This window comes from Sciurus vulgaris (assembly GCF_902686455.1).
Source record: "Sciurus vulgaris genome assembly, chromosome: 12".
In the NCBI taxonomy this organism is placed as follows: domain Eukaryota; kingdom Metazoa; phylum Chordata; class Mammalia; order Rodentia; family Sciuridae; genus Sciurus; species Sciurus vulgaris.
Genome location: NC_136473.1, coordinates 33,321,278 through 33,333,292, shown reverse-complemented (window position 1 = coordinate 33,333,292; position 12,015 = coordinate 33,321,278). Strand labels below are relative to the sequence as shown.

General features: G+C 36.4%; 1 protein-coding gene across 1 annotated transcript; it reads right to left on the bottom strand.

Annotated features, from left to right (window-relative positions):
• Positions 1 to 7,366: 7,366 nt before the first annotated feature.
• On the bottom strand, positions 7,367 to 11,584 carry LOC306642410 (cTAGE family member 6-like). Its single transcript, XM_079108181.1, has one exon. It carries the CDS (start codon positions 9,668 to 9,670, stop codon positions 8,213 to 8,215), a length of 1,458 nt encoding a protein of 485 aa, XP_078964307.1. The 5' UTR covers positions 9,671 to 11,584; the 3' UTR covers positions 7,367 to 8,212.
• Positions 11,585 to 12,015: the final 431 nt, after the last annotated feature.

The following is a 12,015-nucleotide window of genomic DNA, read 5'->3' as shown; positions in this document are numbered from 1 at the left end:
GTTACCATCTTTGTAAAACATTCTGTGACTCCATCCTATTCATTTCTTTAATGTCCTGCACAGACCTTTACTACAGGTTATACAGCAAAATAATATTTTATTGTTATTTTTTAAACCTTAGATTAGGCTTATCTTTACCTAAAAATCACAAAATTGTCAGTTTTCCCAAATCTCACCCCCGGTTTTCCCTATTATTAACATCTTGCATTAGTCCAATTCTTTTGTCACAATGAACCAGCATTGACACAGGTTAATGCAATATTAACTGAGTTAGTTAATACTGATTATAGAATTTAATATTAATTAATATTAACTGATGTCTACACGTGATTCAAATTTCCCTTTTTGCATAACATGTTTTTTTCTGATCTAAGATCCTATCTGTTTTCCTTCCCCTGTACAGGGTGGTATTGAACACAGTGCCTTGCACATCCTAGGCAAGCACTGTACCACTAAGCTCCATCCCCAGTCCCAAGAGCCCATGTCCGATAACACATCACATTTAGTTGTCCTGGCTCTTTTGACTCCTCTAGAGAGTGAGGTTCTCAGGTTTCCCTTATTTTCATGGCCATGTTGATTTGGCAGGATACTGGTCATATATTTTGTAAACTGTTCCTGAATTTATATATTTTTTTCTTCTCACTATTAGATTGCATTTATGTTTTTGTTTTGTTTACCACAGAGGTAAGTGGCATTATCATTGTGCCAGGGAATCATTGATCTATTTATTGTCTCTCTTAGTTTATCTTTTCCAGAATGCTGTGTAAATGCAGTCATACTTGTCATTTTTAGACTGCCTTCTTTTAGTTAATATGCATTTATGCTTATTGCTATCAGTGTAAAATTCACGGTAAAGTGACTTTCCCCTCCTGCCACTCTTTCATAGTGCACTCTTTGGAAAGAAGTTGCTAAGCACAGCCCAAAGTTAATGAGTGAGAAATTATACTCCATCCACAGTGTAGTATCTACATAAATTATTTGGAATTGTTTAGCAGTGGAGCTTTGTCTATTCTCCCTGTTTATTTATATATCCAGTCATTTATCTTTAGCAGCACTAACCTGTAGATTTTTTTTTAATACTTTGAGTTATGATTCAGTACTACTTAATTTTTTTGCTAAAATAGTTTCATCTTTGACCATTGGAAACTCAATTGGCTCCTGTGTCCGTTTGAAATTCCTCAGTTCTTATGGAAGTTTTTTGTTTGCTCATTTGTTTTTAAATTTTAATTTTTTTTAATTCATATTTTTACTTTCTGGCATTACAAGATGTTCCAGGCTCAGGTACATTTTCTGCCCTAGTCCTAGATTCCATCATTTCTCCAAGAAGCTGTAGTTCCTTTTATTGGAAAATGTATTATAAACCGAGGTCTAGGTGTGCTCATTTCTGTTGGAATTGTTTCTTCTCAGTCCTCTGGGTTGACACATCAAGGAAACATATGTGCTTGTACTAACCCATGTTTATACCCATCCATAAAAATTTCCATAACATAAGCATCTGTATATCAAGGTGAACATATGCTAACACTTACATAGACAAATCTAGCCCATTATCATATGGATTGTTCTATGTTACTGGGCTATAACTTCCCACATGAGCAACAAGAAACAGTTCACATCATTTGCCATCCATTTACTTGTTTTTCCCACGGTAGCATACATATGATGGTTATCAGAATGGCTAGCCCGCATATCCAACTAGAGCACAGTACTTATAAATAGTTGTTTTTGCCTTTAGACTTTGGTAAATAGATGAAATTGGAGAATATTCTAAGCGAAATAGGCCAAGCCCAAAAAGCCAAAGGCCGAATGTTTTCTCTGATAAGTGCATGACAATATATAATGAGGGTGGGTGGCAGGTGGAAGAGAAGAATGAAAGAACTTTGGATGGTGTAGAGGAAAATGGGGTGGGTGGGGGTGGGGGACAGAAAGATAGTAGAATGAAACAGACAGTATTACCCTATGTATACATGAATGGTGTGAATCTTCATTGTATACAACCATAGAAATGAAAAGTTGTACCCCATTTGTGTACAGTGAATCAAAATGCAGTCTGTAAAACTAAAAGAGATTTTAATAAAAAAAGATTCATGTCCAACATTAAAGTTTTCTCCCATTGCCTTCCATAACATTGTTTCACATGTTTAAATATAATTAGACTTTTGTCATATTCTCAATTATTTCTGAAGTTTCCTCAATTCCCTATGTGATATTTTAACCATATACATTAAGGTTTCCTTTTGTGATGTAATGCTTGATGTCCTTGACAAATATATAGTGTCATGTTTCCACCTTTGAATTTACATAGGATAGATTAATCACCTTAAAAATATTCCGTGTTTCACCTATTCAGACAACAAATCCTTGGCAACACTAATCTGCGTAACCATCTCTATAGATTTATTTTTTTCTAAACTGTCTTATAGATAGAATATTACAGTATGTAGCTTTTACAGACTGGTTTTTTTCAATCACCAAAATACATTTATGATATATGTATGTCTTTGGACCTCTTGATTGAAACTTCATTAACATTTTAATGCCATTGTATGGATGAAATTTGACTTCCCTGTTCACCTGTTGAAGAAAATCTCCGTCATCTTTAGTTTTTTATGATATCAATAAAACTGAAAATTTTCATGTTCTGGTTTGTGTAGATACAAAGCTCAATTATTTGGGCAAATACCTGGGAGTGTGATAATGGTGACTTCTTTCCCTTGACAAGAAACTAGCAAAATGTCTTTCAGTGTGGTTCTATCATTTTCTTTCCCATTAGCAATGAATGAGAATGTTCTTAATGCTTTGCAATCTCAGGTTTTATAATTTAAGCACTGTAATTCATTTTTGTTTTTTACTCATTTTGATGGACTCAGGGGTATTCCATTGCTTTTTAACTTGCATTTCCTTAATGACTGATATTTTTAGCATCTTTTTAAAAAAATTGTTCTTTTTAGATACACACGACAGTATATTTTGACGTATTATACATACATGGAGTGCAACTTACTCTAATTTGGATTCTATTCTTGTGGTTGTACGTGATGTGGAGTTTGGTGATGTATTCATATGTGAACATAGAAAAGTTATGTCAGATTCATTCTACTGTCTTTCCTAGTCCCATCCTCCCTCCCTTCCCTCCATTCTCTTTTGTCTAATCCTCTGAAGTTCTATTCTCCCCACCCCCTCTACTTATGATGTGTTAGCATCCACATAACAGAGAGAACATTCAGCCTTTGGTTTGGGGGGATGGGCTTATTTCACTTGGCATAATAGTCTCCAGATGCACCCATTAATCAGCAAAAGTCATAAAATCATTCTTTTATGACTAATATTCCATTATGTACATATACCACATTTTCTTTATCCATTCATCTGTTGAAGGGCACCTAGGTTAGTTCCATAGCTTCGTTATTGTGAATTGAGCTGATATAAGCCTAGATGTGGAAGCATCATTGTAGTATGCTGATTTTAAGTGGATTTTATCCAAGGAGTGGGATAAATGGGTCAAATGGTGATTCCATTCCAAATTTTTGGAAGCATCTCCATAGTGCTTTCCATAGTGGTTGCACCAATTTGCAGTCCCACCAGCAATGTATGAGTGTACCTTTTCCCCACATCCTCACCAACATTTATTGTTACTGTATTCTTGATACTTGCCATTCTGACTGGAGATGGATTCTCAGTGTAGTTTTAATTTGCATTTCTCTAATTGCTAGAGATGTTGAACATTTTTTCATATATTTGTTGACCATTCATATTTCTTCATCTGTGAAGTGCCTTTTCAGTTCCTTTGCCCATTTAAAGGTTGGCTTATTTATCCGTGTTAAGTTTTCTGAACTCTGCGAGGTAGTTCTGCCAGGGTAATGCAAGGTGTGAGATCAATAGCTTCACTGCTGGAGGGGATTGTACTTGATGTGATTCCAAGTAAAACTGAAAATAGTTCCAGCCTCTGGATGTAGTTGGCAAAAAGTGGGGCAAGTAATATCCCAGCAGACTAACCAGAAAACAGATCCAGAGAATGAGACAGTCTAGTAGGTCTCGATAGGCTTCAACATAATCTGACAATGTGAAAGTCTTACCTATACACAAGGATGCATGTATATTCAGGAGGGAACAGAGCTCTAGCTACTCATACATTCCTGAGTTAGCATAGATAGAAGAGACACAAGAGGGTCCAGTGGAAACTGTGAGGCCTGGAGGATTTATTAAATGCCTAAAGACTGAAGGAATTCCCCAGTTGACAGACATATCCATTAGTAAAGAAGCAGAAACTTTATTGGCCCAGGGTGTTTGAGCCCAGCCTCTGACCAATGATTGGTTAATCATCAATCTATGCTTACCTAGGAATGTTATCTAGAAAGCAAGCCTTAAAATAAAAACAAGGGAGAAAAATCCAGAAACACCTGAGCCTAGATTTCAGCAGCTGTGCATAGGAGGGAAGACAGACTGCAGAGAATAGTAATCAGCAAGAAATTTAGCAAAGAGAAAATAGCAGTAACAACCCCTAATATGTATAGGGAGTAGGAGGGAGAGTCAGAACCTCCAATACACTATCAAATGACCTGATTTTCAACACAATCAGGAAAACAAAATAAAACATAAATTACCAATCTCAGAAATGAAACAATGTATCAGAGTTAACTCTACATCAGTTCAAAGGATTATTGTGGGGGCTGGGGTTGTAGCTCAGTGGTAGAGCGCTTGCCCAGCACATGTGAGGCACTGGGTTTGATCCTCAGCACCACAAATAAGTAAATAAAATAAAGGCATTTTGTCCATCTATAACTGAAAAATTTTTTAAAAAACTTAAAAAAAAAGAATTACTGTGAAAGCAATAAAAGAATACTCTGAAGAATGTTGCCAGCAATAAATGTTGCCAAGGATGTGGGGGAAAATGTACAATCATACACTGGGAATGCAAATTGGTGCAACCATTATGAAAGCAGTATGGAGAATCCTTAGAAAACTTGGAATGTAACCACCATTTGACCCAGCTATCCCACTCCTGGGTTTATGCCCAAAGGACTTAAAATCAGCATATTACAATGACACAGCCACATTAATGTTTATAGCAGCTCAACTCACAATAGCTAAACTATGGAACCAAACTAGGTGTCCTTCAACAGATGAATGGGTAAAGAAACTGTGGTATATATACACAATGTAATATTATTCAGCCACTCTAGTCTCTACCTACCTCCATAAAAGCACCAACATGGGCCAACTCATTCAAGAGAGCAGATGTGGGGTTAGAGCTGCTTCCTTCTTCTGTTGCTTACCACTGGCCCTTTGCCACTTTACTGATGCTGATTGTTTTGATTGCTTCTGCCATGGTTGTGCTGGTGTTGTTATGGAAAAAAAAGAGAAATAGGAGACCCTAGTGGGTGGCCTGCATTCATGAAAAGACTCAGAGGGAGACTGAAGCTGCAGTTCCTGTTCTTTTCGCCCACTGATTTTAACATGACCAAGGAAGTCAGCATAGCAGTCTTTCTCATGAGGAAGGCAGAATTCTCCAGCTCTTTTGCCTTTTGTTACTCAGTAGGAAGAGCTGAAAAAAGACAGCAGGGAAACATCCTGTGCTTTTTAAATGCAAGTATTAGCTTTTTAGGGCACTGTTATCTTTGCTGGGTGAAGAAATAACCCTCCTCTAAAGAATCTGTTGGTATTTTTCCATTATTTGACTAGAAATTAGAAAAGTAGTTACTAATAAGATTTGGTGTTAAATAATATGGCCAGGAGAAAATTTGACGTGGAATTTCAGTTGATGGTGGGATGATGTTGGTACCTTTGGGAGTGTGGTGAAAGAATGGACATTTTTTTAAGCTATCTTATCTCAACTCCCTAAGGTCTCCCTCCCAGTGATGGGAACAAAGCCCTTAAAGCTGTTCCAGGAAACAGCCCCAAACAGAGAGTAAAAGAGTAATTGGAGCAAGATAGTATTCAGACAGTTAAGATATATATGATGTAAGATTACCAGAAACTGTTGACCAGAATCTATGCCCTGATGTAAAACATTGTGAAACATGTTGTATGTTATCAGCAAACCCAGACCCCCTTTGGAATTTCCCGGCAGCTTTGTTCCCCTTTTTCCTTCCGTGTGCTACCCCTCCTGATGTGTGGTTTCTGCCTTTATAAACTTGTAAAGATTTTTTGCTCGGGACTCGACTCCTCGACTCCTGCGTGAGTCATGAGTTGGGTCCCAACGCGCTGCAATAAACGCCTCTTGCGGTTTGCATCAAGTGACGCCTCCTGTGGTTGATTGGGGTTGCTGTCCATCCGTGGGACAGAGTTGGGGTTTCCTTTTGGGGGGCCTTACAGTGGTAGTGAGAAAAAGAGTGTGTTGAGATTAATGAATAAATATTTTTGTGAATTGCCTTTGTTTGCAACTGAACAACTACATTTGTTAATTACCGTATTTCATAGAAACAAGACTTTCACATATGTCAACATTGCACAACATGATTTTACCAATTATTTGTACACTTAGTTGGTGCATGACATTTTCCTAGGTTTTATAGAATATATTGAGGAAATGATCCTTGCTCTCAAATGTACATAATTAAAAGAAGACATGACTGCATTTGAGAGGCAAGAAAATGTTGGCAGTGTATCTATCACTATTTTAAAAAAACATAGCCCTTTAAGATGCAAAGTTTCTCTTATAATAAATTCTAATCACAGAAGTATTGCTTTTGCAGCAGTTTTAAGATTTGATTTACAGACCAGTGAATTTTAGTGTTTATTTATTACGTTTTTGTCCATCTAAATATGTTATTCTTTCTCAAATCTTTCCCTAATTTATCTAGAAGAAATTTGAGGTGAATATAACACTTTAAAAATACTTTAAGCCAGCAAACTTGATTAATATTCAATTCATAGTTTAATGTAGTTTAAGTATAGGGATAACTTCTCTTCCTTTGAAAGTGTTTCTTAATTAAAACCAGATGAGAGTAGAAAAGAAGGTATTCAGAACACTAAATAAAATGGATGTGCTTTGTGGAATTGGCAGAATTCATCAATACATGTAACAATAATTTATAATTGCATTTGGTCCTAACACATAGCAGTGTAGATCAACAGAGGCACAATAAGTAAGACAACTAATATAAAACACTAAGGTGAAAGGGTTAATTGACCTTGCTGGGTTCAATTTGCCACTCTAGTGGCACTTTCTGTTGTCTGTGTAAACAGAGTTGCTAAGTACTTTCCCACTAACCTGCCACTGTTTTATTTATACAGTTGAACCACCAGTGAGGGATGAATCAGTTTACCAGTTGCTAGGCCTTTTCTTTCTCCTTTTCTGCCCACTTCATGCTTTTTCCTCCAGCTATTCCTATATATCTCCCTAATCCTAATCTTTCTTTAGTCCTTTTGCTTTTTTTTTTTAAAGTTTCTTTTTTCTCTTACTTATGGATTCATGTGCATGGATATTATACCTGGTTCTGCTGAACTGTACTTAATTCCTTCTCACCTCTGTTTTCATTTTATCAGTTCATACCTCAAAACTTACTGAAACGCTTTGAAGTTTTTTTTCAAGTAACGTTTTAAAAACTTTTTAAAAATTAAAACATTGTATGTATAGCTAAAGTCTCCCTGAAAGCAAAACAAAGACTAGGTCATGCCCCATATCAGTGAAACACAGCAGAATGCAAATCTTAATTTTATGAAAATGGGCATAAAATAAATAAGATATAAGGGAAAATGGAGATAGAGTGAGCTTAAATTGTGGTTTCCAATTCTTAAAAATTTTCTGAAAACTGAATTTTTAAAAAAAATCTGTTAAATGACATGTTCAGTCATGTTTTCTTATTTATTCTTAATATGCTCTAATTATTCTTTTTATAATGGAAAAACTGATTTTATTATTATCACTGATGACAAACAAGACTTTAAAACAATTAAAATATTTCATAAAAGCATAAAGGTATTTTCACATTTGCTACAATCATAGTAAATATATTTCTTGGCATAAAGGCACAGTCTTTGGAGTTTAAAATATCCCCAACTGCAAGATTGTGTATATAAGACTCCCATTGTTGTTTAAGTAATAGTGGATTAATCAAATTAAAAGTTATACTATAAAATAAAATGGAAATAATTACTCATAAGATTCATATTTAAATCATCTTTATTTATACAATATAATCCTCAGAAATCTAATTAAGGTTCAGTTGGAGCAAAAATATAATTGCTTAACTAAAAGCAGTTAAAGAGATCAAAAATATTGTCTGTTATGAGCATTCACTAACTTTAAGTACTTGAGGTTTTTCTCAGCACTCCAAGCTGCCAGCGCATTATCATGTGCTTTTTTCTCATAAGAAAAACTCTGCCTCTGATAATAATCAACGGTTATATCCAATTCTTCCTCCAGATCTTTGGCTTGCTTTCTATAGATCTCCAGCTGTTTAGCTGTAAGGCTGATCCTTTTATCGACTTTGCAAAGTCTCTCCTCTTCCTCTAACCGGCACTTTTCCTCTACTATTAATTTCCTGTGGAGTTTCACTGCATTTTCTTGGTACTGTTCTGTCATTACTTTAAGTTTCTGCTGAAGCTTCTGATTCTCATTTTCAAACTGTGTATTTTCTGACCGCAAAGATTCTTGTTCAGTCTGGAGATTTTTAATACGTTCTGTAAGATCTTCTTTTGTTTCATCAACTTCAGATAAGAAAGTATAAATTTGATTTATTTCTCCTCCTAAGGTTTTTAAAGAGGCATTTAACTCAGCAGCATAAACCAGTTCCTTTGAAGCTCCTTTTAGCTGATTACCTGAGTGAGCACCAATTTCTGATTCACTCTTCATCTCCAGCTCCAAGTTACCATCATCTGTTAGGTCTTCTCCAAGCACAGGAGCCTGATCTTTCATCTTCAGCAAGCGTTCGGTCAGATACTTAATGTGATTTTCTTTATCACGTAGAACTTGTTCTGCCTGTACTTTAGAGTTTTCAAATGTTATTTTCTGTTTATTAAGGTCACTCACTTTTCCCTTCCATACTTCAGCTTCTTGTAAAAGATGTTTCAGGCTTTCTTGCAGTTCGGAATTCTCATTCAAGGCCTCTTTTATTGCTACCTTTAGTCCTTCTTCATTCATTTGAAATCGTCTTAAGGTTGTTTTAGCTTCATCTACTTGTGATATGAGGGATTTTGATTCCTCTTCTAGGGACTTTATCCTTTTTGATATATCTGCCATCAGTTCATCCTGTTCAGAATGTTTAGATTTCTCTTCTTTTAGCTCCTTTTCTAGAAAGAGAATTTTATCCTCAAGTTTCGATTTGGACCTATTCACCATTTCATATATGGTCTCCAAATGTTGCACTTCTTTTGATGACTTCTCAGAATTGGCATCCATTAAAGATAACTGTAAGCCTTCATGCTCTTTTTGAAGAAGGCTAACTTTATCAAGTAGTTTACATTTTTCTTCAATTAGTTCAGAAAGTTTTAGAGCAAGCTTTTTTTCTCTCTTCACATAAAGCCTGCTTCTAACAGACTGAACACTTCTCCACAAAAACAAGAGAACAATAAAAAATCCAATAGCTGCACATATTACCAGCTCCCGATGAAAGGTATCAGGATTAGGGCCTGGTCTTCCATCTTCAGGCAGTGTTGGCACAACCTTGAATATTTTTTCCAGACCCAGGTCCCAGTAAGACTGAGGGGCGGCCCTTGGCCCCTCCATTGCACCAAAACTACTTTGGCAACTACATCTTGCCCAGCCACGAGAATAGGCTGCAGACACTAGACTTTGGGTAGGAGCCCAAACCTGCACCTTGCAACCAAGCTGATCACTAGGAACAGAATGCCAGGAGTGGGTGAGGAGCCAGGGAAACTGGCCCCTCCCCCTGTGCTATGACCCACCCACGAGCTTTGTGCCCTCACTGCCCTGGGGGGGGGGCAGCCTCAGCCCCACCCCCTCTGCTATGCCCCACCCACACCCCAAGCAGCACAGGTTCAAGCCTGTCCCACTGGAACCAGCTTGCCGCCCACCCCTCTGGTTTCCGCCAGGCTTCCATGGCACTTATTAAGCGCTACTTATTCTGTACAGTCAAAACATCATCCAGTTGATATAACTAAAATTCTAAAGCTTAGTAAACCTTTTTGTAAGAGCTTTAATGCCATATATTTATATTTGTACCACATGCCCCTTTGTTTTAGTGACTCATTTCTTTCTATCCCCTCCCCTTTTCCTTCCTTTTTTTCTTTTTCCCTTCCCTCCTTCTCCCTTCCATCCCTATCCTCCCTCAGTGTTGGGGGTTAAACTCCAAGGCCTTGTGCATGCTAGGCAAGCTGTCTACCACTGAGCTTTATTCCAAGCCCCGTTGACACTTTCTACAGAAGCAATCTGAATTACTTCTGTAGAAAAACTCTCCTGTTAGACTATTTGAAAAGTAACTTTAGAGGAGTTTCTAACATAGGCACAAATTAGTTAAGATGAGTTATTTTTTTAAAGTACAACATATCTAATGTTTCTAAAAAGAAGGAGCTTAAAATGAGTTTATTTTTCATGTCAGTTTTTCTAGACTCCTATTTATTTAAGGGTCTTAAAAATCTTTTTTCAGATGTTCTTTTGACATCTCATAGGACTTAGAAACGTCTAAGTAAGCTGGTAGTTATGAATATATAGCAAAGTGAAGGATAAGGTATGACTCTTAAATGGTTTTAGCTTCTGAAAGTGAATTATGTTGTTCGGATAAGTAGTTCATTGCTTCATGTAAATAAAAGACATCCAAATACATTTTTTATTCCTAGTTACGCTGGAATTGTTGATGAGCCAGATCTAATGTTTGAAGGAAAACATTCATTAGTAGTCATTGGCTTTCTAAATATCTCTAAATACATGACAAGTTCAAAGGCATTGTGCTACTATGTATGATGACACCAATTATTATTTATACTTCTATGGTCAGAGTTCGATCAGTGTAAACTAAAACACTTACCCTGTTCTGTATGGTATGAAAGTTTAGGGACTTTTTAATGAATGTATTCATGTGAGGTAATGAATACGCTAATTAGTTTGATTTTTGGTGAATATTTCACAATGTATATATATGTATCAGAATCAAATTATCAACTGGGCATTGTTTCGCACACCTGTTATCCCAGCCACTGAGGAGACTGAGGCAGGAGGTTCACAAGTTCAAGGCCAACCTCAACAAACTTAGTGAGGCCCTGAGGAACTTAGTGAGACCCTGTCTCAAAATTTAAAAAAGGGGCTGGGGATGTGGCTTAGGGGTTAAGTGTCACTGGGTTCAATCCTTGGTACAAAAAGCATATATATTTATATAAATTATATATATAAATTACCCTTGTCCAACACATGTACCTTCCATATAGAGATAAAATAAAACTTTGGGTATTATAATTCAGCGCCAGTTACATCCTAACGAAGCTTAGAGATGTTATTTTTACAGCTTAACAAAAGTATTTTCAGATACATTATCTCCTTCATTCTTACAACAATCCTGTGGGGTAGGGGTACACAAGAGGAGAGTTAATATTGTGAAAACAAAAGAAAAAAAAAAAGAATAAGATGTCCAACAGCTACTTTTCTACTCTCTAAAAATACTTAATATATTTAAATATATATATATATATTTTTTTTTTTTAATGAAGATAATCTCCTCTATGCCAAACGACAAGGACAGCAACCTAGTGTTAGTCTGATTGGTCTAGGGTCCCCACAGCTATTACCAATGAAAATAGTGCCCACCACAGGCCACACCCCAAATTGCCTATACCAGCTGAAGAATTCTGTCAAGTTCAGCTGAAAATAAGTCGCTTCCAGATGATGGATTATGTTGGTTGCCCCCCTAATGCTTTCTATCTGGTTTTCTTCCCATCAGGATCATATCATCACCATTTTATAGATACTCCAGTCTGCCTTCCTGGAAAGGACAAAATGTTCACTCTCCTTATCCATGCCAAGTATTCCACATACATTGACTCCAGTTCATATTTAGTGTAACAATAAAGTTCTGAACACACATATACTGAAAAGCCTAAGAGGAAATTATCAGATGATAA

What these genes read in the sequence shown, in the direction of transcription:
- LOC306642410 (XM_079108181.1), bottom strand. Translation starts at nt 9,670, where the DNA reads ATGGAGGGGCCAAGGGCCGCCCCTCAGTCTTACTGGGACCTGGGTCTG.